General features: G+C 38.7%; 2 protein-coding genes across 2 annotated transcripts in view; one reads left to right on the forward strand and one right to left on the reverse strand.

Moving 5' to 3' along the window:
* The window catches only part of SMIM30 (small integral membrane protein 30), a 373,817-nt gene that overhangs the window by 124,694 nt on the left and 221,193 nt on the right, over window positions 1-27,930 (reverse strand). The gene's annotated exons all lie outside the window — the stretch shown is intronic.
* Window positions 5-7,787, forward strand: LSMEM1 (leucine rich single-pass membrane protein 1). The gene is made up of 4 exons (XM_065743451.1): window positions 5-293; window positions 1,809-1,940; window positions 5,222-5,362; window positions 7,139-7,787. Exons 2-4 carry the CDS (start codon window positions 1,814-1,816, stop codon window positions 7,345-7,347), a joined length of 477 nt encoding a protein of 158 aa, XP_065599523.1. The 5' UTR covers window positions 5-293; window positions 1,809-1,813; the 3' UTR covers window positions 7,348-7,787.

Genomic DNA, 27,930 nt, shown 5'->3' on the forward strand with positions numbered 1-27,930 from the left:
AACTATTTTTCCATTATAGGATATTATGATTCCAGTGTAATAAAGAACTTGTGTGCATGTTGGTTTCCTTTTAAACGGTTCAGTACTGTGAAGTCAGTGTGCTTGGCTGAGATTAATGCTAAATATAGATCGAAAGGGACAGTCTGTTTCATGACTGCCTTCATGGGTCCTGCAAGGGCTGTCAGGCTCCTATGGGGCTAAAAGTGGAGGAGAACAGCAGCACAAGTTTTGTTCTGGGGCTTGGCACTGGCTGAGTTCTTCCATACTAGATTTCAACTGAACGTGGCTATGTTGTAAGTAGCATTTCATTATACTGTTATTTTAATTACTTTTAAACTGTTTTTTTTTTTCCTTTTCCTGTTAAAAATTTTCAGTCTTCATACTAAGTTCTAATTTTATTGCAACAATCTAAGGAGAAATTTAGAAATCAAGTGAGGCAGAGTTCTTTAAAGAAGGTTAAAGCACATGAAAGATTGGCAAAACATAACCCAGTCAATGTTTAGCTTAGTTTGTTGGGCAACTAATCAACACCTTCGGCCAGTGACACTGATAAACCCTCTCACAGTTATTTGAAATATCATTGGAAAATGAAACACGGGGCTTTCCTTCATTGCAGTTGCATGCATAGTGAGGAAGTTGGTTTTAAATAATAATTAAATCAGAAATGTATAATCCTATTAATAGTAATGCATGAAAGGTACTCACGTTTTTTACAGCTCAAGCTGTTAAGGAGAATCTTTTCCCTGAAGCTGCAGGGAGGGATACTCATCAGAATATCCCAGAGAAATAATGGCTCTTTGGAAGCTAAAAATAACCATAAGCGTTTGTGCATGAGATGATAGTTTTGAGCATGCTGTCATAGGAATGCATGGCTCTGTATGGCTGCAGCTGGCCACCAGTGTGCTTGTGGGGAGATAGCAGTGATAGTGCAGGTGGCAATGGGGCTGGCCAATGCATGATCTCACACCATGTGACATTCCAGGGCAATGAAAGTGCTTACAACCTTCCGCCTGAAGCTACTGCTGCGAAAGATTTATCTAAGAAGAAGAGGAATGTTTCCTAAGGAAACATTTTACTTCAATAACTGCAGTGGGAGTTTTCATTGACCAGTGTGGTTTAAGATGCCTTGTTAGAACAACTGCATCTCCTTATGGCTAGAACTGTGTGCTTTAACACATATAGGAGCCTGCTTAGATATTCTTGCTATAAGATCTTCACAGCTGATTTTGTTTATATGATCATTCAAGCAATTCACACACCCACACTGCTGGGGCACTTGCTTGTTGGGCCTCCATCAGTGTTTTTCTTGCTTATTCTTACCTCCTACATCCATACCTGCTTTCTGGCTGTGTCTTGTGATTGAATAGTTTGGTGCTGAATGCTCAGTACCTATGTGATGTCCTTGCTGCTGATGCTGGTGAAGGTTCAGCTCTCACTGTGGCCAGGTATCACTCTTCATCTTACTAAGCATCTAACAAACTGAAAAAGTTATACAATCGAATGTCCAGTGCTCAAAAAACCACTAGTGGAACAGATATTCCCTTTCCACACATACATATATGCTCACATATGTGTAATTATATGTATATATACATCAATGTCCATGTATGCATGCATTCACAGATATGATGTAGGAATAACACTTGACAGTAGTAACAGATGCTAAATGCTGGGTTACCCATGCCTTCAAGCGTGCTGGTCCTCCAAATCCCTACATTTTAGAGATTGTTACAGCTGCTCCTCAGATCAGGACACCTACTATTACCAGTCAATTTGTATCTTTTTAACTTAACTAATAATTCTTCTAGATACAATGGAGAAAACTTCTTTGGAAATTAACCTCCCCAATACTGATGAAGAAAGAAAGCTTTATGTGGTTGATTCCTTAAACAACCTAAACAAACTAAATGTTTGCCCAGATGAATTCCAGCATCCACTGGGTATGTATGACAACATTTTGTGGTTATCTTCTGCACACAAAAAGGCCTCAAAAAAAAAACACCCTGAAATCACAAACACTAACAAACTGTGTTGTACTGTTGTCAACAGCCCAATAGGTGAACATTTATGTCAAATTGTGCTGAAAAGTTTAAGAAAAGATCAGAAATGGCATAATTTACAAAAATCAGATCCATGGTTCAGCTACTGCTGGCGACTCCTTCAGGTGTCAGGTTCTAGGAAATCCCTACATTGGGCTTCATCCCTTCATTGTGAAGCATGGATTTGTTTCTCATTTCTGCTTGGGTCCATCAGACAAGATAATTTCTCTAGTACTGCCCAATCTACACCTCTTACATGGATGGCACTTTAACTCCTCACAAACACTAAAATTCATCTGTGGCAATAGAAATACCAATGAATTTTTGTTTATTCTTTCAAGACACCTCTCTTAAGGACTAAATCGTATGTCTGAGAGTGTTGTTCAAATGCTTCTTGAACTCTATGGAGCTCAGTGCCATGACCACTGCCTGGGGTAGTGCCTTCCACCCTCTGGTGAAGAATCTTTTTCTGGCATCCAACCTGTACCACTGCTGACACATCTTTATGCCATTCCCTTGGGTTCTGACACAGTCACCAGAAAGCAGAGATCAGTTTTTATTTACTGTAACAGCAAATTTGACTGAGGAAAAGTTGTAGAATGACTGTAAGAAAATGAGATTCCAATGGCCATAAGTTAATCACCCTTCTATTTAAACAGTTTAATATACCTTTCCAGATTTAAATAACTTTCCATTAGTCCTGTGTAGGACCCTGAAAGAATACTACCCCCATAAAATCTGGAAGGTATATTTTTGTACAGCTTATCCAGATGGTATAAAGACAATCTCACCTGCCACTGATGGTCAAGGCTGGCCTAGAACTCCACAGAGAAGGGATCTCCAACAAGAGAACCTTCTCCAGTGATGGTCAGCCCTTAAATGGGGTCTGGGAGAAGTGGAGCCAGACTCCACCCCTTCTGGTCACACAGGTACATTGCCTTCACCTGTGCTCCTGTGTCTGACTCTGTGCTCGCCTCAGGTGATCAATCAGTGGTTCAGGCCATGATTTGACAGTTCCCATGCATTCTGTTTCAGAGTTCTCTGACTGCTCATGATGTAAATAACTGGAGTGCTGTCCGTTTCTCAATTACAAATATGTAAAATTTAAAATACTTCCTGTAGGTAGATTATCCTGATATTCTCATTTCTGTAAGTACAAAATGGTATAATGGAATAAATTGACTTTTCAGCACGCCACTCAACAGTGTGGTTGTCTTACTTCCCTTTGTACGTCCTATTAAGCCAGTGTTCTTTATTTTCCAAGTAAGCATATGAGTTTTGTTGAACTGTCGTGTGAATTCTCTTCCCTACATTTCAACAGTAAATAAAGATAGCCTAATAAATATTTTTATGCATTCACTTGTAAAGATTCTTCTAAGACTGTTCTTTTTAACACAGAGTTGATTTTTTTTATATATTTTTTTAAGCTTGGGAATTCTGTAGATATCTTCTCCTACCAGTAAAATACATAAATGAATTTGCCTTATTCAACAGCATAAAATTCTGGTTCTCTTGACAGAAAATCAGTGAGAGCTGTGGAGTACATTTCAGTTCAGTAAATACTACATTCTTGTGAATAACCTATTTAGTAGTACAGTAGATGCTTGGTTCAGTTAAAAAGTGATGTTTCAAGAGTGTTGCAATACTCACAGCAATCTTTTCATTCAGTAGTTTAATACAACCTGGCATAACGAAACACAGTAGCATGTTGAAAGCTATTTCAAATGTAAACACCTTTGGATTGCCCTGGTAGCAGCCATGCAAAAATTTCTTTATGTTTTAAATGTTAAAATGTTTTCCCATTCTTTGCAGCTTGACAAGAGCCTGCATTCAGTGATTTCTTGCAGCACTGTAACCTGGCAAGCACAGCCATTAAGAAGCATTCATCAGGCAAAGCAAGCATGGAACATTTCTGAGAAATCTGTTGATAGCTTACTGTTCTTGAGAGACAGTAGTAGCAGGATGTCCCCTTCCCTTTTATTCTAACTAGAGAGCAATATTGGTTCATGCACTTAGTATATGATGCATTTGTTACGAATGCTAAGGGAAAAAGCATATATAAAAATATTTATCTTACCTGAGGAAGGAGCATGTGAAATGCTATAAAGAAAAGCAGATATTCCCAAAGATCTCCTGCTTGGTCAGCCAGTTGCTCAGCCCCAGGTTTGTTCAGTATTAATGTGCTACATGCATCCTTCCCTCAGCTTTATCACTACAGGCTCAGTTGCAAAGCTGTCAGAGATTTCTGCCATGAAACCTCTGAAATCTCATGAAATTCAAATGAAGTTTCTCATGGTCTTCACCTGACTTTATCTATTATCATCAAGGCTTGTGGCCACGTTTCATGGAGTCATAGAATTGCCTCAGTTGGAAAGCACCCTTAAAGGTCACCTAGTTCAACTCTACTGAACAGAGACGTCCACAGCTAGATTTGATTGCAACTGTTTCTGTGAAAGAAACTACGGACTTTCCCTTTAGGCAAGACAATCTTAAAAGCACAGTGAACTATCCTACTTTTCAAATTAAAGGGAAGAAGAGTAACTGCTTCTTTTTCCCCTCATCCATCATGTGCTTGAAGGATAAAATACATAGTCCATGTGAGAATCTATTCAATTTTTGACAATTTGGAAGGATACATACTTCATATTTTGTTGAAATTAAACAAAAAAAAAAACCCTGCAGAATGTTTTCAAAGAAGAATAGTAAAAACATTTGTTTTCAGGTAAAAACAAGAAAGAAAGAGAAAATAAAAAAAAAAATCTAAAGTCATCCTGTCCAACCCTAAGAAAAACTGTGGTGCTTAAGTTGGGAATTTAGTCATCCATTGATACTTGCACCATCAAACAGAAAGAGAAGCCAGTCTAGAGGTTAAATGTATAGGATGAGTGAGTACTGAGATTTTCTATCTAGATTTTTTTCTCTTCTCTTTTGAAAAGGCCCGCAGAAAACTTCATTGCAGCCTTTGCATATGTAAAACTGAACTGTAAAACTCTGAAATTGCAGAACTCAAACACTCAAATTCAAGCTTTTCTCATAAAGTCGGTCTCTTCCCTTCTGCAATATCAGAAGAAAAAAACATCTGTCTGCCAAAGGATGTATTCTGGAACCAGAAGCATTTTGTTGTGTTTATTCTGATGAAACTGAACAAACTTCATCACCAAATGACTTGTCATCTCTTACAGATGAGGAAGTTGAGAGCACCGGTGGTACTGGAGAGAACATGACAGGGAATAAAACAAGAAACCAGTGCTACTTCTTCATTGCCTTCATTCTTACTCTGATTGTCAGTTTGGCAGTGGTTTCATTTGTAATATTCTTAATAAGTAAGTAAAGCCAACAGTGGTTCTTAAAATTGTGGGGGAATATGGGGAAGAACTTTGCCAAAAAGTGTCATGCTACCTTATAACATCTTAATGCTGTATCTCCATGACCAAAGTTTTTAGCTGATTACGGGCAGTGGTCTTGGCCCTGGGTATAGAAACACAGGCCTCTGCACTCTGAGCTACAAGGCCCAGTTTTGTTCTTTGTCCAAAGGTTTTGTGAGCTTAAAGAGCTGTCAAGATTTTAGCTCAACAGGATGAAAGTATGTGCCTGAGAATGCCAACTGGAAGTTACATTTTTAAGACAATTGCATGGCAATGAGTTAGCTTCCTGTATCTCCCCAGAGGAAATTCAGTACTGGTGACTTTTCACTGAAACTGGAATTACACTAAGGCTAGCACTTCAATCAGGCTCCTTGAAGATATTATCTTTTATTCAGAGAGACCTGAAGGTTGCAAGCTAAGAACTGATGGGAAAGTGTTTGGAATTAAGAAAACTTCAAACTAAACAAAAAATCAGTTAAGATGCATAAAAATTGTCACATAGCATCAAGTCTGTAGACATTATTTACTCTTCCACTTGGGCAGGACTGACTGAGACAGATCCGCTAATGCTAAGCTCATAGCTACTGGTGGCCTTAGTTTATGGAGTCTGTCATCTTGGGATTTTCAGTACTAATTGTATTGGACAGAGCATGAGATGTGTTATTTTAATGCACAAGTCCATTTTGAAAGAACTGTAATCCACGTGAAATTAAGATTTCTTTTGCTCTACAGCAGGGAATTCACTGGAATTTAGCAAACATCCTTTCCTTCTTAAGATGAAAACCCTCAACCTTGACTGAATTTTCTCACAAGCCCTCAAGAGTCAAAAAGCAAGACAAGTAAAGAACACAAAAAAACCATTAAGTGGCATGATTTTAAAACACTAAATAAAACATCTACATTTTGAATTTCAGATATATTTAATGGGCAGCTGCTAAGCATGTAGGTAAATGAGCAATGTGTCCCTCAAGCAGAAAAGCTGTACAAATTAATAATGAAAAGTTTATTTGAGGGATAAAAGAAGTTTACTTGGGCTCAGAATGGTACAGACCTGTGCTTTTAGAAGCTAACTACAGTAAGTGCTTGTTTGAGATTATGCTTTAAATCCATAGGCATAGACTTGTTTTGCATTGGCACCGCCAGAATTAAACATTTGTTGGCCCCAAAACCCATGGGTAAATTTTGTCAGCCTTAGAAGGATGAAATAAAAATAGCTCCAGAAGTGTATATAATGGGAACTGCATACTGGTGGTCCAGAGGAAAATTGCCTTTCAATGCCAATATTTACAAGAATTCTCCTTTAACCTAAATGCTTTAGGAAATTAAAGGATGTGGCTATAGCCTTTTAGTGCTTTAGTAAGTGTACTTTTAGAAAAATATAGGTGAGTAGTGCAAAGAAGTAGCAACTTGGAGCCATTTAATAAGACATTTTCTTGTGGACACGAATGGAATGGATACACTCCTTAAGACTGCAAACTTTGCCAGAGACAGAGTATTTGATTGTATTATACTGCTCTGTGGTTAATAAAACCAAAACTAAACACTTAAAGAATTCAGTGAGCAGGCTACTCCATCAGATGCCTAACTTTTCCCATTGGATTCTGCTTTTGTTTTCCTGTTTAATATTCTCACCCATCATAATTCCCTACAGTCTCACATGGGAATGCGAGAAAGCACAGTGATGCTTTTAACTTAAATATTGACAATTTAATGTGATATATTTTCCTTTCCAAGTTCAAACTAGAAACAAGATGGACCAAATATCAAGCAGACTCATATCTGAAAGGAAGAACATAGAAGAGCTTAAGAAAATGAACAATATGATATTAAAGTATCTAAATCAATCAGGAATGAAGGAAAAGGAAGGATTCCTCTTCACTCAGTCTCCTGATCTTCATGATTACTTCTTCACCCATCCAGAGCTGAAAGTCCCTGGAGAATAGATCTACTCTGGAATGAAATTCAGCATCACTCTATTCACATATTTGGATATTTTCACGTATGATATACAGACTACTATAACATTCTGATATGGTCACAGGAACGTTAGAAAGGCTATCTGAATGAAAAATATTAGAAGAGAATGTTTGATTCTGTTTGATGTGAGTACTGATTTTGAAAACTAAGCCCATAAAATTTACAATAGTCAGCAAATGGCCAACAATTTTCAGTAGTTTCAGATTCTCTGTGCATTTTAAGTTACAGGGTTAGGGGCTTAGTTTTAATTCAGATGTAAGAGATCTCATGAAATAGTGATTTTTATTCAAGTGATTCCTGTGTGATCCTGTTGATTTTGGAACAACTTCTGTGTTTTCTTCTATATTATTTGTATTTAATGGTTAACTGCAGATTTCATCAGTTATAAATAAATTCAGTTCTGCCACGGAGTTTGGTGGTCTTCATTTCTGTGCATCTGAAGGGACTGATTTACCAATTCTACAAAATAAATAAATAAATGTATAAATAAACCAAAACAAACCCCCAGAAAACCGAACAAACTTGTCTAAAAACTTTTCATAACACATCATATTCAGCCCTAATTACTACGGACTGAAAGTGGGTGTTATATTTTCTTACATGGGAAATAGGCTTAGAGAACTCAGTGTGGTAGCATCTATCTCATAATACTGCTAGTACATATTTGTTGGCAGCTGCTGGGGGAGGACCGACTGTTTTTATAAAGTGATACGGGGAAAATGATTTAAGTACATGTACTCTTCCCTACATTTTCTGTTGGTCACTGCCAGAGAAAGGCCTTAGGGCCAGATGGATGTCTGCACTGAGCCTTCCTGTTCTAAAAATGGTACAGAGGGTAAAAGCTGCTGCTGGTGCTTTCTCAATTTGACTTCTCACAGCTGTGGAGACCAAGACCCAGAAGTGCAATCGCATAAGGAACTGGTGGGTAGCTCTGTCATTTTAGTACTCAGATTCTGATATGGTATGCACATTAAGAAGCCATCTCAATTACCACTAAAGAAATTGGTTACTTCCCTCCCAGGAGTGAAATGGCAGCTGACATTCAGTATCTTCTCTTTTATTCTCCTCTTTTCAATCAGAGGGGTTTTTTTGTGGTTTTTTTTTAATCTTTCCTAACTCTAAAAGACCAAAGTAAATATATTCCTGTAAATGCTGTTAAATGATGACAGGAAAAGTGTCGTACGACTGAGAACATGACACTCGCAGTGCTGCTTCTCTGTTCACCAAGCTGTCAGCTGCTATTAATGGCAGTATTAAGTTCTCATCTTTCCCACTCATCTTGTAGCTACCGGAACTGCTTTCAAGCTTCTGTCTCACACTGACATGCATCTGTGCTTGCCAGCCAGGGAGAAACAATTCTAATATTTGGCATCCAGTGCATCCCAAACACGTGGATTTGGCACATCTCTCATTGCAACTGCAGCTATCAGAGATGTCTGTGCTTCTCTAGAAACTGATATCAATAGCCTGTAGATTTTTTTTTCTGGCAGGAGAAAGGTAAATAAAATACGCGCTACATCAACAGTCAACAGAAATGGAAACTTCCTTGTGTCTCTGGTATTGTTGTCAACTACTGTTAGTCTGTTATTTGATCAGTAATCACAATAAATCCACATTTTCTGTCTCTTCTATTGACTAGAAATGTTTTTTTTCCTTCCATAGTTTGAGCTTGTGAGGTGCCGAGTACCCTCAGCTGCCATTGATGTATATAGGACCAGCAATATACAGGTGTGCTTGGAATCAAAAGGACTGTACCCCTAAGTCATACTTTTAATATTTATTTGTTCCTTCTCTTGCAGTAATTAGAGATTTAGATCAGTGACTTAAAAAGTGCAAAAGCCCATGGAATTATTTAAGCCCATCTTACTAACACTGTTGAAATATATATGCTTTTGGAGCCTCTTGTGTACAGGGGGACACGGAGTAGCCCATACTTTGGACTTTGTGCATACAGCTGCTCATGGTTTCTCTGCTCAAGTTACAAATACCCATTTACAGTGAGGACAGCTTCTATCTGAGAGAATAATGAGGGCTGAGATGGACATCTGGACAATGGAGTGCCACAACCACTCCGTCAATGCTTTCTGGAGTACCCTCATAAGCAGAAGAAATTAATGTCTTCTTCAGGAGAATGTTGCATTTACTGATGGTGAGATAGTTCCAAACAAACCGATACTTGACTCAAAATCTTCTCCAGACTTGAACCTGAAGTAAACCAGTTTATTCCATAATCTTGAAAAAGTAGTTATGTGACTAGTGGACTTTGGGCTCCAGCAGCACATGGCATAACTAATGTGCAGTATTTGTTAATCTTTATCTCCTGCTTACATGGATAAGATCTCTGTTGTGGTGCACATCTCATGAGTCTGCAATGTCTAGTGGTGTGACAAAGAAACATCCATGCACCAAGGTGATCTAATAGTAATAAATAGATTCATCCTAAAGTAGTCACAGCCATTTGCAGCAGTACTGCTTCTTTCCGTTTTCTTTAATTTGCAGAATATATAGGCACGTATCCAAAGCCACTGGCTTTCCAGTGTTTATCCAAGTCCATTGTAAATCAATCCATCATACGAAGGGTTCAGATAGATTTAGTAATGTCATCAATGCTCATCTCTCCCAACAGGTGCAACTACAGTAATTACTGAAAAGACAACTTGACTTCAGCAAATTTTCTGCAGAATAAATCTGGGCAATACTAGAAACATTCTGATAAGTAAAGAGAAAAACTTGGAAGATTTAACCAAGAAATTATCATCAGCTTCCATCAGAGGCATCACAGTACATGTTCTTGAAGTGTTGGCTAAATCTTCAGGCCATCAAGTAATATCAGTGTAAAGTTCTGTGGAAAATCTCTAAAACTGCCTTCCTTCCATGTCTTAACCATTGGTGCATTGCTTAGTGTCTAGTTTGCACTTGGAATTAGGGAACCAAAAGAGATTGCCAAAGAGGGTGCATAATATGTTGTATGGACAGCTCTACTTCCTTGCTTTGGCAAGTTCCCCTGCTGCCAGAGAAGCCTACATAACCAACGTGATAAGGGACATGCCTCTACAGCCCCCAGCTCAATTGGAGGGTGGGGTCAAAACTATTCTTTGTCCTTCCACACATCCACACGTGCCTAATTCCATCTACTCCTACCTTGCATGCAAACTGCAGATACATATGCAAACTGTCTCTATTTGGCAATAAATAGAGGACTACAACTCAATGGTCAGGTGTACAACCGCCAATTAAATATTACTGGACCAGAGATTACACTGGAACCAAGGGTGGTGATCAGGGTTTTCTTTCCCTGCTATCTAATCTCCATTTTCTCATCTATGCTTTCTCTCTCTCTCTCTTTTCAAGTTGTATTACAATGTAATGCAAGGCTTATCATAATAGCTTGTTGGCAGTAAGGCATATATATATAGAGAGAGATATACAGGTTTTTTTTTGTGCTAATCATTGCAGTGTGATACAAATAAACATTTAATCAATTGTCTGGTGTTGTTTCACCTTAATTTAGCCTGAGGGAATTCAAAACCTCAGCAACACTGATCTGATTATATCATAATTAGATGTTGTGTAGTCTCCTTTTCCCATGGTTAACTGTGTGAGAAATTCCCTCCTTTATTTCTGATGTCCAGAACAGTCTGCATTTTTGTTAATGAAAGTGTGGATTGTTGTATCTGACTAGATGGAACTATGTGTGCAGATAATATACAGTAGTAGATAGCAGAGGGCTAGCTAACACAAGCATTTACTTGCCTCGTCTGGGTTAAAGCTACCGTGAGAGCATCAGCTTGTACTTGGTCAGCTTCCAATGCAATGTCAGATTTGGTCCTGTGCTGCTCTGCAAGCAAATAGAGCTCAGTGGGTACAAGCACCACGAAAGAGCTAAAGAAAAAAATGTTACTGTTAGAGAGGTCTGTCTAAGAAACAGTCAGAGACTGGGTAAACTCAGACAGTGGACATCTTCATTAGATGGAAATGTACAGATAACGGGAGGATTTTCAGAGGTGACCAAACACACCCTTGTCTGACAGCAGCATCAGAAAAACTTAACTCCATCCTGACCATTACTTGTCCATTCACATCATAAAATACTTAAGTGATGGAGCTTACACAAATCTGTTCCAGTGCTTAACTAATGACATGATTAGAAAACTTGAAGTCTGACTCAAATACTGCCTGCTGAAATTTAAGCTAATTATTACCTAGCCTATTGCTTGTGAACATGAAAAATAGCTTGTTGCCTTCCTTTTTTTTTTTCTTTTTTTCCCCTTATTTTATATTATATTATCTCTATGAGACAAGTTCACAACAAGACTGTTTTACCCTCTGAGACAGTTGCAATTTTAATACAACATCTATTCTTAAACTCTAGTATGTGTTTAGTTTTGCTCTGGAAAAAGAGTTATAGAAACTTCAGTGGAAAGGACTAATTGATTTGTTATTACTACTAACTTACATAGAAAGCTTTGAATGCTTTGTTTACTGGTAACAATACAAAGCTGAACACGAGTGAAAAATAATAATGTCTGTACTCTGAATCCGGAGATGTAAAAGAAAATTCCAGGAGCAGTGACCGTCACAAGTTTTTTTAGATCATGTGCTCTTGAAGGTGATGTGCTCTGCACTGCACAGAGCTCAGACTATTCAGGAACACCAAATGCCGTGTCAAGGTATTTGCCAAACGAACAGAATGGAACAATCCTATTTCATGGATTTTTGAAGATTCTGAAGATCTAATGTTTATTTTCATTCCACAAAAGAATAATATTGTAAAATTATACATGAAATTGCCCACAAATATCCATTTGCAGAGTAGAAGTTTCAGGTTCTATTATTCATTTCACTAGATCTGATTTGAGTTCCTGCACTCAGATTCAGGATTTTCCCCCTGTTGGAAACATCATCAGAGCAACAAAAGCTTTAGTTTATTTTTGTTTACAATCAACTGTTTCTAATTAGAACCTTGATTAAGCAACATCTACATAGAACAAAGGCCAAATAACAACTACAAATTGAATCTATTTTTAACTCATAACTGAAAAGCATCTGTCTGAGATGTTTAACTTGATCCGCATATGGGTTGCTAGTTTAATTTATCCTAGAGTACGCTGGCGAACAATAAAAGTTGAATCCAATCCTTAGATTGCAGCCTTGTGCTACTGGGATTAAGGGATATGCTCTCTTCAATTGAGAAAAAAAGCTCATTCAGTCCATTACATGTTACTATTCTTTCCCTGACTGATTAACACGAACACTGAGATTCAAAGAAAAGGACAGAGGATGTCACTTCCACTGGGATATGTAAGAACTAGCAACACTATGGCCAAAGAAGTTACTCTTATCTGAGAACTAGATCAATCTTATAATCCAGGAAAAGGTTTTTATAGACTGTTTTCTATCCTTCCTCTAGTTCTGGCCCACAATTGAAATGCTGCCCACGACACGCTGATGAGCCAGCAAAACCCCCTGAATGGTAATGAGAAGCTTCCAGTGGAAACAGTCTCAGCACAGTGTTGCTGCTAATTCATCACTGAGAGGCAAATTGCCTCGCACAGAAGGTGAAAGAACGTTTTAAAAATCAATTTCCTGACAATCTGAGAAGGCATTAATAATTGTGGGTGTGTTTTTCAAGTTCTGCTCTGCCCACTTACTCTTAATATCTTCTGCAGCATGTAAGTGACAGTGGAAAACACTGCTTTCTATATACAGAGTGACTTGATGCTTTGAATAGATAGATACCCCTTACTTCTCATGGAAAGCTTGTGGCTAATTAACTTCCAACAACTAATGAATGCCATAGTTTTGCATTTTTTTTAATTGTTATTTTTCTGAAGGGAACACTGAAGTATTTCCTTCACAAGAACATCCTCTGGGTTCTCAAAATCACACAGCTATGTAAGTTACTTTTAGCTTATCTTCTAGCTTAAAGTGCGAGATGCATTCCGGCCCTTTTTGTGCATCACCAGTGGCTGTGCCCTGGAGTAAGCTTAGGGTTTGCTACCTGTAAACTGATGGTGATACTTCACGATATTATTTTCAGTAGAATTTTAGATGGAGGTGGATTTATTTTCTGATTTGGTTGGTTGCTTTGTTTGTTTTGAACGAAATCAACCCATCTATCACTGTGGTACAGAGGGAAAGCTTTCTTAAGAAGTGCTTCTCGCAAAGCTCACCTACAAGGTTTTATTCTGACAAGTTCACCCCAGTGGCTGTTTTGATCTGGAGCAATTTCACCTTGCACTTCTTGCCTGGCAGGAATATTATAAGAGGACACAACCGAATGAACAAAGCGAGCCCAAAGCCCTGCTGTTCTGGGGCCATCCTCCGCACAGCCGAGGCGGGAGGGGCTGCGGGGATGGGGGGATACCCCCACGGCGGGTGAGTCAGTTCTCAGGCGAGCGGGGAGCCGACGGCAGCAGGCGAACTGATTCAGCAGCTAAAAACAGCCCCTGACTCATCTGGGTCTTTTCCCAGACGGGCATCCGCCGCAGCCCGGGGCGACCCCTGGCGGCAGCACGGCCGCTCCGCCACGCGTGGGGCCGGAGGGGGCGCTGCAGCCCCAGAGCGGCGGGAGGCGGGCGCGGCCCTGAGGGAGCGGGGCTGTGGAGGGGAAATGGCGGCGGGGCGGGGTGTGCTGACGGGGGTGAGGGCGGACTTATGCTGCCGAATGATACGGGAGTGGGCTGAGGCCGGAGCACGGCAGGCTGCTGGAATGCTGAGTGCGAAGATAAATGAAATGCCGCCACGCACCTCGTCCAAAAGGGCACTGCTGTCCAGAGTCTGCTGCCAGGCTGAGGCTGGCTTTCTTCAGTGGCTTCTGTTTTTTTTTTTTCCTCTCAAGGGCAGCGGTAATGCCTTTTTAATGAGCTTTTAGATGTGTATTGCTATTTCCACTGAAATGGTCATCTCCTTCACAGAATCACAGAATTGTAGGGGTTGGAAGGGACCTCTAGTGATCATCGAGTCCACCCCCCCTGCCAAAGCAGCTCACCACACCAGATAGGGAACCAAGCCTTTCTCCATGCCTTCCCTGGAAAACATGGAGATCTGTCGAAAGCTCAGCTGAAAAAAAGCAGTGTCTTAAAAATAAAAACAGAGATGTAAATATATTGAAATTCTTTTTTTCTTGAAGTGTTTGCAACTTGGTCACTTCTGGTTTCATTATTCTTGGTCCATGAAGCGATTCTGCCGTATCCAACAGTGCTGATGACCCAGCAGCTCATGACCAACTTAAGGGCAGTTAAAAACTTGAGGTGTCCTTGGGTTTCTGCTCTGCAGCTGGGCCCCACTGTGTACAGGCCACATGGTGTAGGGCCTTGAATAGGAGTGATTGCTGAAAGGTAGTTAGCTGAGATCCCTTGGGTCCATTCAGCATAGTTTTTCTTCCTTCGGATGGGTGATAAAATGACATTTTGCCACTGATTAGAATGGCAATTTGGGCGCTGAAGTGCGCTACTACACCTATTGGACAGCCACTGAAGTGGACACACATACTTAAGTCATTACTTTGACAAGGGGTAGGCATATCCAGTGATTTGTGGGAGATGTAGATCCTCTTGAAAATGATTATAACGCAAAGTACAATTTTTTATATCAGTGATTTATCCACTCATTTTGAAATGGAGAATTTCTGATGTCGCAAAACCCTTGCCAATAGCCTGGAGAGCCAGTGAAGATTATACCATTTCTTTCAGTGAAGATGCTTCAAGAAAAGGTGTTTTTGAAACTCTTAAGCTCTATAAACCAACATTTGTCTTTCTGTGACAATTTGGGATTTGTAGATTGAATTTTTCACTAAAATGTATGCATAGGTTTTCCCAGTGTTAAATTATTATACCACACCTCAAAGAAGAAAACGATTCTTTCTACTTTTGTTAGGAGCAAGTACCCTGGAGTGAGCTGGATCTATGGCAGACAGGTTGGATCTCCCATCACAGAGATTCCAGCTCCTTTGTGGTTCAGGTTCAGTAAACTCAGGATAGCTGCCATCTGTTTACTCTGTGTGATTGTAACCTGTTGCAGTTTAAGACATTTCAAGACAAAAAATCTTGTCTATTAAAGCTGTCATTCTGACATACAAGGAATTTTGTCTGGTATTTATAGCTAGTTTAACTATTTGTCATGGCAGAGCATATCGTTTATAATAAATATCATAGCTTTGTGCATCTTAAGACAGTTCTGTGCATCTTAGCACAGAACTCCATTTCCTGAACTGCAGTTTTCATATTTTTAGTGCCACAAAAGTGTTATACAGGCTAAAATACATTTTTCCTGTTGATTTAGTCTTGTACCCTTTGCTTAGGGATATCAACCACCAATACCATTACCTGGCATTCTGTAAACTTTCCATCCATGTTCTCCTTTCCAACTCCACGTGTCCATGGTGTGTATGTTTAACTAAAAGGTCTTTATGATGGTTTCCAACAGTTTGTGTTCTACAGTTTAGTTCTAGTTCTTTGTTAAGTGTCTAAAGGAGCAATAAAGCTTCTCATTTCTAATTCATTTGTCCCTTTAGGGGATTTTTTTTCTATGATTATCACGGACTGTACTTCTCACCCCTTGTTAATCCCCTGCTAGCTATTCATACACTATATTTTCTCATTCCTCCTGCAAAAATATAAACTTCATATGAAAGAACCACTGATACATTTACTTGAAACCTTTCCTCTCTTTAATGTATTTTCTTCATGTAATCGATACAACTGAAGCAGGTGTCACTGAGGGCTGCATTTAAACCTGTAATTTGAGAGCTGTAGTCCTCATCTGGGAAACTGGAAGCAGTAGCTGTAATCTTCTCAAGCCTGCTGCGTCATAGCTACTGAACAAAGCAGGAGTGGGGACAGTAGTACTACTATTGCCTATTTTTTATCTTGTGTAGACCATGATTCATCAGACGTGCTCTGAAAAGCTGAACAGATCAGGCACTGTAGGAGAAAGAGGCTCACAAACAGCTCATTTCTAAATCCTGGCATGTCTTAGCTGTGAACTAGATGATAATGGATCAGCATTGCCAGGAGAGGGTACTTAGATGCTTGGGGAAATTTTCTGCTGTGAAGATGTGTTTGGATGCTTCCAATGTTATGTGGCAAATTAGATGGAGTACTGAAGTTCTTGATTTTGAGCACAGATGAAAAAAGGGGCAGTTAGCTGGAAAATCACTAGAAACAGCATGCTTAAAGCCGTATCCTGGAACCTGGTCCAGAAGGTTAGGAAGACAGCCAAATAGATGGGAATCTCTGTGGCACTCAAATCCCAGTAACTCTCCACAAAGGTTGGAGATGTGATGACAAATAATGTCATGTTGATGGCATTATTGTTCCCAAGCTATATGTTTCTGGGTGTTAAGTGGAGGTAGCAGAATTTTGCTGTTTCAGAGAGACGTTCTGGGGATAGACCAAATAGTATGAGGCATCCAGTGATCAGAACCAGACAGTGGCATTTTTTTTTTCCCCAGGGAAAGCAGTAAGACATATTCTACGGGGTTCAACAACCACAGATTTTTCCTCACGTTCATTATTCCACCTATACAGTCTGAAGAGAGCTTCTTAAGGCCTATTGCTCTTATCTCTGGCAATTCACATTCAGAGCTGGATCTGAAAAGTAGTTTCTTTTTTTCTGAAAGGCCAAATAAAGCATCTTGTTGTCTTTGAAACAGGTAGGAAGGGAGAGGATGCTCCTTAACTATGTAAGGGATAGAGATTTTCCTGGCAGTAATAGTAAGAGGTGGCATTGACACAGCTTGCATTTGCCTTTGTTTAACTTTATTTATGGCTTTTTTCTCTGGCTTCATTTAGCATTTCAATCCCATCACCTAAAGTATGGGGGATACTAACACAAACATTGCCTGAACAACTATAGTGTTTTCTTTTTTTTTGTTTTATTTTGTTTTGTTATAGTCTGTGCTGGAATACACACCTAAGTAGGGCCAGGGCTCACAGAAAAACAGGTCGTGCAGGGAAGCAGTGATGTTCCTTGTCAGACCTCGATCCATTTTTAATCTTTCCTATTTCCCTTTTACATTACAAACCACTGAATTAGGAAGAACACATGAACATACAATTCCTGTATGTTAAGATGTATGGTTTGTGGAAAGTGTAACGTTCTGATACCTTCAGGCATAGCTGTGCACTCCTGGGCATGTTCACCAGGGCACTTGTAAAAGAAAACTTCTTTGGTAACTAGTGCTCCTGTTAGGGGGTAGTGATTTTGAGAACAGGCACTAGAGAGAAATCTGAACAAAGCTTTTTAGGAGACAATACAAACATTTTCCACTAGGTGGTGGAAATCTGCCACTATCCAGAGCTTTTAAAAAACAGGAAAAAAACCCCCACATAATTATGAAGGGCAGGCTGAATTAAGATAGAAAATAGCTGTAATAACAGCTTACGATGTATCGATTAAAATGAGTTCTCTGCCTGTCGAAGAGACAATCACAGAAAATTATTCTTAATGCTATCCCTGACAGAAAGGCAAAAATGTCAGTTGGGGAGGTTTTCTGGTGTTTTAGAAAAGGAAATGAAAGGATAATTTAATCCAAATGAATTCTGTTACTCTCTACAGGAGGATTGTCATCTGTAATTTCAGACCACAGGAACTCAGGAAACAAATTTATTATGCATTTATTTATCTTTAACTGACAAAATATAGTTTTTTAATTAGTACCTTTAATTTTCATGCGTCACAGTTCTCCTATAGCCCAAGACTCACTGCCATGGAGGCATTGTTTCTAAAGGTATCCTCTTGGTGGCAGCAAAACTATCAATTATTTAACAACAACAGATTAGGGAATTACAGAACTTTCTGTTGTTGCTTCTTCTAATACATCAGACGATCACTGCTGACTTTATTCCACACCTCTTCCTTCAAAGCTACTCTACAGCATATCTGACATAGGGTTCATATTTTATGAAGGTAACTGTCATGAGCACAGTTTTCAAAGATATTCAGGGCCTCTCTTTTTGTTGAAATTCAGGTCTGTTTCCTCCCTAGCAATTCTCAGTCCCATAGAATCAAGGTATCAACAGATCATCACGAAAGAAATGAGATTGCAAGATACCCAGTTTAAAGAAACTGCTGCTAGATGTTTAGCTTGTCCCTCATTTATTTACTGTCGGTACACAATAAATTGTGTTCTTGTTAGTGTCATTCTGAACATGCTGGGTTCATTTTCTGATCCATTTTTATTCAAATGCTGTACTGCAGACATCAAAACTTACAAATTACAACCAGCGGTTTACATCTTGTTTCCTGGTAAAGTATCAGAACACAACCTTAATCCGTTTTTGCACAGTGCTGTTGTTAGGAGTCTTGAATTCTAGTAATCACACTGAAGTCTCTCTTCAACTATGCTTGGGAACCTTAGTCATTAGATGCTGGGGAATATGGTCTTGTCATCTGATCTCTCTGATCTATCTGCCTGGTCTCTGAGCAGCCTATGTAATGCATGGGTACCCACAGATACAACAGTTGTTGTGATACATGCATTCTGCCAAAGTGATCTTGGATTCTGCAAGATTTCTTCAGATGTACTCTGCCTCTGCACTGTTTCCCTTCTTATCTCCCTCTCTTTCTTCCTGCGTTAGACATTGTGGTTATACAGTGGTGTTGGAAGCAGGGAAGTTGTGGCTAGCTTTGCACCCAAAAACCTTGTGGCCAACTTTGTTGTTCAAACTGGTATTTTTACATGAGAACTTTTATAGCTTGAGTTCTTGGACTTTGTTGTGGCAGAGTCAGTCTCCTTTCTGCTGCTTGACTAATCCTCCTTTGTCCACCCAGAGACTAGATCAACTTTAGATAAGTATCTTGACTGATACCTAGACTTTCTTTCTGAACTGTACTATCTTTTCTTTGTCATTTCCAGAGCATCAAAGTATTTATTTTCCTGCTCTCTGTCACCTATGCATAGACCACATTCTATTGAAGTTCACCATCAACTTTGTGGTTGGTAGGATAAGTAGTGGCTGAAAATAGTCTAATGAGAAACCTGCTTGTACATCCTTGTCATCTGTAGGATGGGATGGAAATTCTCTAATGATCTTTCCTACTGTGCTAATGGGTCACGTTGCTTGTGCTGCACTTCTGCCACCAGAGTTGTCTGCATAGGAAACAATCACAAGCAAGTTGTATCCTTGCTCTCTCCACTAAAATCACACTCATTATCTGCTGCAGGCTGAGATCTGTGAAGTTCCCAGCTGGCTAAATAATTTAAAATTTACATAATAAATGCTAGAAACAACAGGGTTTCTTTATTTCATATATATGTAAATTATATGTATGATTTTATATAAACGCATGTATTTGTATATAAAGACCACTTTTTTTTTTTTCCCTTTTGATGCTTAGTGGATTAAGCTGTAATATGTACTTAATGTGGGCTGATACTACCAGGCCAATTTTGCAACTGAAATTCACTGCCAGGTGAATCAAACCAGAAAACAGTTAGCACCTTTATAGGGAATCACCATGAACTGAAATAGTGGTGGTGCTAACCACAGGAGAGCTTGTTTAGTTCTTTTTACTTTAAGAGCTCATCTATTCATCTTTCCTTTCCTTAGATAAAGTGATTCTGCCAGAAGACCTGGTTACTCTTGTCTCCAATCCAATTCCAAAAACTTTGGAATACAGTAGTTCTGAAACTAGTATAAAATACCCTTCCATGAATAAGCCATTTGTGTGGGTGATCACAAAAGTAGATATACTTCCTCTAATTTTATTGTTGTTTTTTTTTTGCAATGATCAGTTGGCTGTTGCTGAGCAGAAATCTAACCAGGCAAATGCACTTGTTATGTATACATTACAACAAGAAGTCCAGATCAGAATTTACATGCAGTGCTAATAGCAAAGGGTGACATAAAATCTCAAGTTAGCTAGGATAACCCAGACAGATGTAGCGATAGTTAGTTTACTTTTCTTCTAATGAAGTTTTACTCTTTTTATTTATTTATTTATCTATGGTCAACTGTTAAGCAGAACAAATAATATTCCAAAGGGAATACTAAAACAGGAGGTGGTTATTACCTTTTTAGTTGATTTCTGTGGTGTCATTCGAAACGTCAGGTTGTTTGAACAACTGAGTTCAGCCTCTTTTTCTGTCCTGCCTAAATGGAAAGAATACAAGTTCTGCATTCCACAGATGCTCTCTAATACTTTCCAAAAATCCATTATTCATTAAATATTACACCTAATTTTAGTTTTTCATTTTGCAGTCTTATTCTTCATCCTCAGAAACTGAGTATCACTTACACAGAGATTATTTTAGAGGTTTCTATTACACAGGCTCACATTAGCAATCCAAACCATTTCTTCTCTGCGCAGATTTCCAGCTAGGACAATATTATTGAAATACAGAAGTCACAGGACTTCTCGTCAACTTTATTTGCCTTTCAGTGGTCCTGGGAAAATACTGTTTCATTTGCATAAGCTTTCTATCATGGAAATGGAATATATCAGCACTGAATTTTCTTTACTGATCTTTCTTGAGTACAGTTGTAGCAGCATCCATCTCAGGTAGTACTGCTCACCTGAGGCTGTATGTTACAGGGGCAGTGGCTACATTTTTATCAGGAACCATGCTAGTTAATCTTTGTTTAGATCAGGCATTTGATTGCAGAAAAGAGAAACTCCAGTCTATGATACTGCTTGCCACAGCGTGACTGAAATCTTACGGTTCTGGGCACACTCAGTTCCAAGTCCTGGCATTCTACCTACACAGTTTATAGATTGTTTTGTAATTTTATGAGCATATGTGAAAACACTTGGTTGATAACCCATCTATTGCAACGCTGATTTTATAATTTCTCTGTGAAGTCTAATGAAGATATAATCAGCAATTATTAGACCACATCTAGGTACTGCATCCAGTGCAGGACTTCCAGGTTAAGGACCCTGATAAAGTGGAAGGAAGCTCAACAGGAGGCCACTAGGATAGTCTGCTGGAGCACTTGCCCTGCAGTGTGAGACTGAAGGAAGGGACTGCCTTCAGTTTGATGGACAGATGTCTTTGGGGACAACTAACAGCAGCCTGCTAGTACCTTTGGGAATCAGGTATGTTATCAAGAAGATGGAGCCAGACTCTTTAAGTTAGTCCATGGCAGGGGGTTAAAAAATACAAAGGACACAAATTGAAACTAGAAAGATTTTGACTGGTTATAAGGAAAATTTTTGTTCCCTGAGGACAGTCCTGTACGGGAGCGGGCTGCTTAGGAGGGCTTGTCCTCCATCTTGTCTATTGAGGTTATGAAGAAGCAATTGGACAAATCACTGGCCAACCTGGTTTGATTTTACAGATGACTTTGCTTTGTGCAGAAGGTTGGACTAGAGACTTGCCGAGGTCTCTTCCAATCCAAGTTATACTATGATCTTAACTGTTCATATTTGTTGGAATTACTCATTCCCACATGTATCATCAGAAGGTCCTGGTTTGATCCAACACTCAGAGGTACTGTCCCAAAATCCTGTGGCCCAAAGGTGGTTTGCCAGGATGGAAGGCTCCCAGATATAATAGCTTCAGAGACAACTGATGGGAAGGTCACGATCTAGCTGAGTGCATCCTGGCATTAGATGATCTGTTGGGATGTCTTCTTAGGAATTCCTTTGGCACACACATTGTACTGAAACACTGGAGATGCATTTCTGTAGAGAGAAGCATAGCAACAGTAATCTGAATAAATTATGCTTTATCCATTCTAACTGCTCTGGTATGATAACATACCTTCCAGTGCAAAGCAATTATTCAGGTGATTGACTCCCAAATGCTATAGTCCTTGCTTATCCTGTGTCTGTTTTTAGTGTCAACTTTTTGCAGTAGGGGTTATTTGCTATCTGATATTTATATTTTGCAAAGCAAATTCAAATTCAGTTACCATCAAGTCTTTGCAGTAGGGGCTATTTGCTGTTTTTGTTTGTATTTTTTCCAGAATAAAGAAAATTCAGATTAACCTGGTATTAGTTATCATAATCCCAACAAATAATATTCAAGTCACGAGGGTGTACAACACATGGGTGTATTGTTGCCATCTGGATCCTGTTGCAAATCTCTAAGTTGAAGAAAGAAAAAGATATCAAAGTAATCAAGATATTTTGAGGACAGAGCACTTCATGTGATAGAATTCTGTAAAACCAACCTCCAAGGCTGGTTGCTTCAGACCTGTGATGCTTTGTAGCCCCACCATTATTGCAAGAGAAGAAATTCACCTCTGACCTATGAAACTGGGAGAACACCAAAAGATAGATAGAAAATGAGAAAGAAACATGATGAGGGAACATTTTTAACCTCCTAATTCCTTTATTCTAAATGACTATCTTTGAAGCAAAAAATGGTAATCCCTATTCTTCAGAGTATGAACATGGAGTGGAAGATAAAATTAAGAAGTAGGTCAATAACAATTATGATACAGCTATATCATTTGTGTTTCTGTGTGCATGTGTTTTTTTGAGAGCTCGATAGTTAAGATTTACTGTATGCATGAGTGGGATTAATATTTATATGCGTGCATACCTGTGTAGTGCATCTTGACTTGTGTAGTGCACTCTGCCTTCTGGGTAAGGAAGCCAATAATGGTGTCAGCTTTCATTCTAGCATTTTCTAATTTCTGAATACCTGAATTTGAAACCTCAGTATCACTTTGCTAGTGGCTTCTTTTATATTACACGTAGACGTATGCATGTGTATGTGCATATCTAAATGCCCACATGCAAATGATATTAAATTCACCCACATCTAAGTATGCAAAATGATAAATAAAAACCCAGTGATATATTGCTCCTTCAAGTTACCTCTAATCTTACAGATGCAGTAGGAAAAAATCCAGAAATGGAATTTAGTACAGATACAGCATTTAATCTTAACATGTACTTTTTTAATGAAAAATGATCACATTTCATTTTTATTAAAAATCCTTCTGTCCAAGAGGGGCAGTTTTACACTAGCCAGAAAGATTACTTGGTAAGCATGAGTCAAATTCTAAGTGTTAACAATTAAGTCTGACTGAATTTAATACACGATGGGAAAGTGCAGGCTGAACATGTTATAGGAGCAATTTTCTTACATTTCAAGGTTCAGAATTCTATAAATGTCTTACCAGCTTCCTACAGCTTTCTAAATTAATGATTACATGAAATGGATTCACCTTGCCTCGTACTGAAAATAGCTCCCTAACAGTTTCTGTCCTTTTCATTTATTTATTTATTTTTGTTACCATGAAGCCAATCTGAAAAAAAAAAAAAATGATTTTTTTCCCCTTATTTTCAATTTAATGGTCCTCCTGGTCTTCATCTCAATATGAGAATGAAGAAAACCACCCGTGCCCTCAAACAGTGAGGATGAATTTAACCTGTCTAAGTCACTGGATTTTTTTACTTGTTTTCACAGAATCGCAGAACTGTGTAGGGGTTGGAAGGGACCTCCGGAGATCATGGAGTCCAACCCCCTGCCAAAGCAGCTCCCTAGCCCAGGTTACACAGGTAGGCGTCCAGGTGGGTCTGGAACGTCTCCAGAGAAGGAGACTGCACCACCTCTCTGTGCAGCTGTGCCACTGCTCCGTCACTGCACTGGGAAGGAGTTCCCACACACATTTGTGTGGAATTTCCTATGCTTCAGTTTGTGACCATTTCCCCTTGTCCTATCACCACACACTGCTGAGAAGAGTCCAACCTCGTCCCTTTGCCTCCTGGTCCTTAGATATTTGTAGACATGGATCAGATCCCCTCTGAGTCTTCTTTACTCAAGGCTGAACAGACCCAGGTCTCTCTGCCTTTCCTCAAGTTTTCTGAACATGCATGTAATGTTGCTTCATTACGTCTGAGGTAGTAAGAATTTATATTCACCTGAAGACATTGCTTCCCTCAGTTAACATTTGGCTATGCATATAATGGGCGGCTTCAGAAATTTCATCCATTTATGTCTAAAACTAGCTGCAGGTCTACCCAGGCAGTTCAGCCAGTGACTGAATCTGGATTTGTTATCCCTTTGTCTCACGGGAATTTTTGAGCTGTCTGAAATACCTTATTCCCTAACTGGCATTGCTTGCAGATACAGAAAAAAAGAACAGGTGATGCAGTGTACTTCCACCTGGATCTTATGTAACTGGATAGCAGTGCTGTAGGTTTTTTGTTTTATAAATTCTTCACAATCTTATATCTTGAATTTGAATTTGGCTATTTGGTTCACTCCTAGTTTGCAGGAATCAACTAAATAGATTTCATGCAGCCTTGTGAAGACAGCACTTGGTTGTGTGAGGGCTTCAGACCCCATGAAACTAAGGAGCTCGATTCAGACATGGTTGCTCCACTCTTTGTTCTATGGATGAGTCCATGAGGGGCAGTGGGGACAGCCAGTGCTTCCTGCAGCAGCAGCAAGGAGGAAAGTTTCTGGGGTTACCCCATAAACCTCCGGCCTCACAACTGCTTAGAGAAGGTACAAATCTTCTGAGTCACTGCTCTCAGCAGACACATTCTGTTAAGACATCCTTTGGAATGAGGGCTATAAAACTGAAGAGAAGGACAGATTTAGAGGGAAGTGGGCACAAGAGAATTATGAAATGAAGAATATGGCTGCATTAGTGGGGTGGACACGTGAAGACAGAGGGAAAGAGCAATTGGATGCAGTTCACATTGCTTTATGCACTGTCAGGTTTATGTCAGCCCTCATGTAAGGATATCAGCATCATTCACTCTTCTGAAGAAAACTGCGGTAAGCAGAGATTTCACCATGTGAGCTATCTTAAAACAAACTTTGCAGTTCGTTCTCAGTGCAGCCACTCATCTCTCAAAAAATATTTTGTGAAGGCTTCAAGTCTTGGAAGAACTCCAAGTCACTTGTGATGTGATTTTTGGGAAAGTTTTAATAATAAAAATATTTTGATCATATAAATAAAATCTCTCTTCACATCTGAAGTTTGAGCCCTTGCCCTTTTTTCTTCTGTTTTGAAATCTAGAGACTGTTAAAAATATATTCAGTGCTGTGGTGAATATTTTAGCATCCTAAAATCTCACTTGGGAGTGCTGTTTCAGGCTTTCATTTTATTGATATTTTCCAAGAAATTATTTCATAAAGATTTTTAAAGGTTTGGAATATCGAGCTTTATTTGTCAGTGTGAATGACATGTATATTGAAAGTTCTGGAAATTATATGAAGTGCTGTTATATAAAACAAAAATCAAGGCAGGATGAGACTGATTCTTTTTTGAATCTACGTTTTAAAAATCGCTATTTTGGTATTAGGGGATTTTTATCCAAAACTGCATTAAACTTTATTGGCTACAAATGACAAAGTGTAACTGTATGAGAATAGGACACTCAGTCAGTCACAGTATGTGAACTGTTACAAAAGAGAGAAAATGAGTACATTAAGGACAACTTAGCTGCAGGTTATTGCTTTACAGTGTTTTTCCATCTATGCATTTTTATGTAGAAATAACCGAGGAGCTCAATCACTGTAAGCCTAGGAATGCCTTTTGAATTTTAAACAACAAACAAATGAAAATAGCTGATTCAGTTTTCTATTTTTATTATTTTTTCCACACGAGATACTTCTAAACTGACAGTTTGAAGGTCTATGAATGTCATGCATATCCAGCATCCTGAGCAACCTCAGCTGGGATGCAAAGGCCCAGTTTAATTGAAGTTACTTTTTTTCCTATCATTTCCTACTTCCTAACAAATGTTCTAAGAAAGACCTGTCCTTTAGTGTCAGAGTTACTTCCTTTCTGATCTGATGTATTCTCTGACTTCAGTGGCAATTAGATGGTTATGGTCCAGGCCTACGCTGTTCTTCAAACACTTCCCTTGAGTGCAGTTTGCACATAACAGCCATGGAGAATTCTGTGGGGTTCCTGAGGGTATTACTGGAAGAGAGAGGCTGCATCCATGCAGATGTATGTCTTCCACTTTCATATAAATTTGTAGATAAATCCAGCACAAATCCCAATTAAGTAGGATTCCCTTATGATCTATGTCAACACAGTGACACAAAGCAACTGAAAGGATGTGATCTACTGTATCACACACAAAATAATGGGCTCTATTCACTCTGTACCACCACATCCAGTACAATTCCACTGTTATATGCTGAATTATTGGAGGTGCACTGAAACAAAGCAAAAGTAATAGGAGCAAACTGGGCACCATACTTTTAGTGTCTGTGGAATGACTAGACTAGAATAGAGGCTACAGCCAGAAGATATCACTGTATTTTTGGTTTGTTGGGTTTGTTTTCATTTTAGAAAATTTGGGAAAGGCTTAACTGTGTATAATATATAATGAGGCACATTCTTCACTGCCTCCTGTATATGGTAATTTTGCCAATATGAAAGGGATATTGACTGCTACCATTCAGAGCTCACTTTATTTTACAGAACATGCAGATCATCCTAGGAAATTCTGAGGCAGAGAAATGTAGAAGTAAAGTAAAACATATATCAGATAAAGAAAAGGAAAGGTCCTATAATAAAGATATTGACATTAGAATATATATTATATATATATATATATATATATATATATATATATATATATATATATATATATATATATATATATATATATATATATATATATATATATATAAAATATGTATATATATGCATTTGAGGTTCAGTTTTGCTATTATTTCCCAGAAAAAATGTCTAACTCAATCCCATTTTTGGAAACAAGGAGAATGGAACAGAACATTTCACACTGCTGTCTGAATTTCACTGGACAGTCAGTAATCTTAGGAGCTGATCTCTGCTCATTTCCCAGTGCCCTTTATATTCATCTATTCAAAGGACAAGAATATTTAGGACAAAAAAAAAAAAGTAGAAATCTGTTATTTTCTGCTAGAGATCTGCAGTGTTTAATCACATTAGGAAACCCATTAAAATTCATGGCCATCTTAGCAGATGCATAGATAACAGTCAGCTGCTATCCCCCACTCTTCTCAGATGTGAGAAAAGGATAAATCTACTTAGTAACATGTAATGGTTATTACACTGACATTTTTTTCTGTTTGGAGTTACATGTTTTTCACAAATATCTTCCCCTTGCTGTGGAGTTAGAAACTTTTTCCTAGCTGTAGGTAAACATTCATTTTCTATGCCTATGTATCATACTATATGTTAATTATCACCATAAATTGTAAGAATGCTTTAGAAACTGTTGCTTTTTTTTTCTGTTACTTATTTTCAGTCATAAAAAATAGCTGTGGATTCAAAGTGTATCTGTAGATATCTGGTTAAAGATTCCTATATTTGTGGATTCCTAGAGAACAAAGCATAATCACTCATTTGTATGTAATGAACAAATCTGCACGATGTAGGAGAGGAAGCAGTTATCAGTACTAAAAAAAAGAAAACCACAACTTTTTAACTGTGAGAAAAAGAGAAGCAAAAACCAACAAAGATGTCTCAGTATATTGGGCAACTGGAATTACGCTTTACAGATATTGTGAAATCCAAGTATAATATTAATTTAATATTCAAACAACTTTTACCTCTGGGTGTCAGCCAACAGAAGCCAAGTGGCACTTTGGAAGCTACAGATCCGAATGTTACTTAGGCAGCAAAATGAGGAAT

Source organism: Cyrtonyx montezumae, unplaced genomic scaffold, assembly GCF_038088225.1.
Source record: "Cyrtonyx montezumae isolate F1298 unplaced genomic scaffold, pur_monq_1.0 scaffold_3, whole genome shotgun sequence".
NCBI classification, from domain to species: Eukaryota; Metazoa; Chordata; class Aves; order Galliformes; family Odontophoridae; genus Cyrtonyx; species Cyrtonyx montezumae.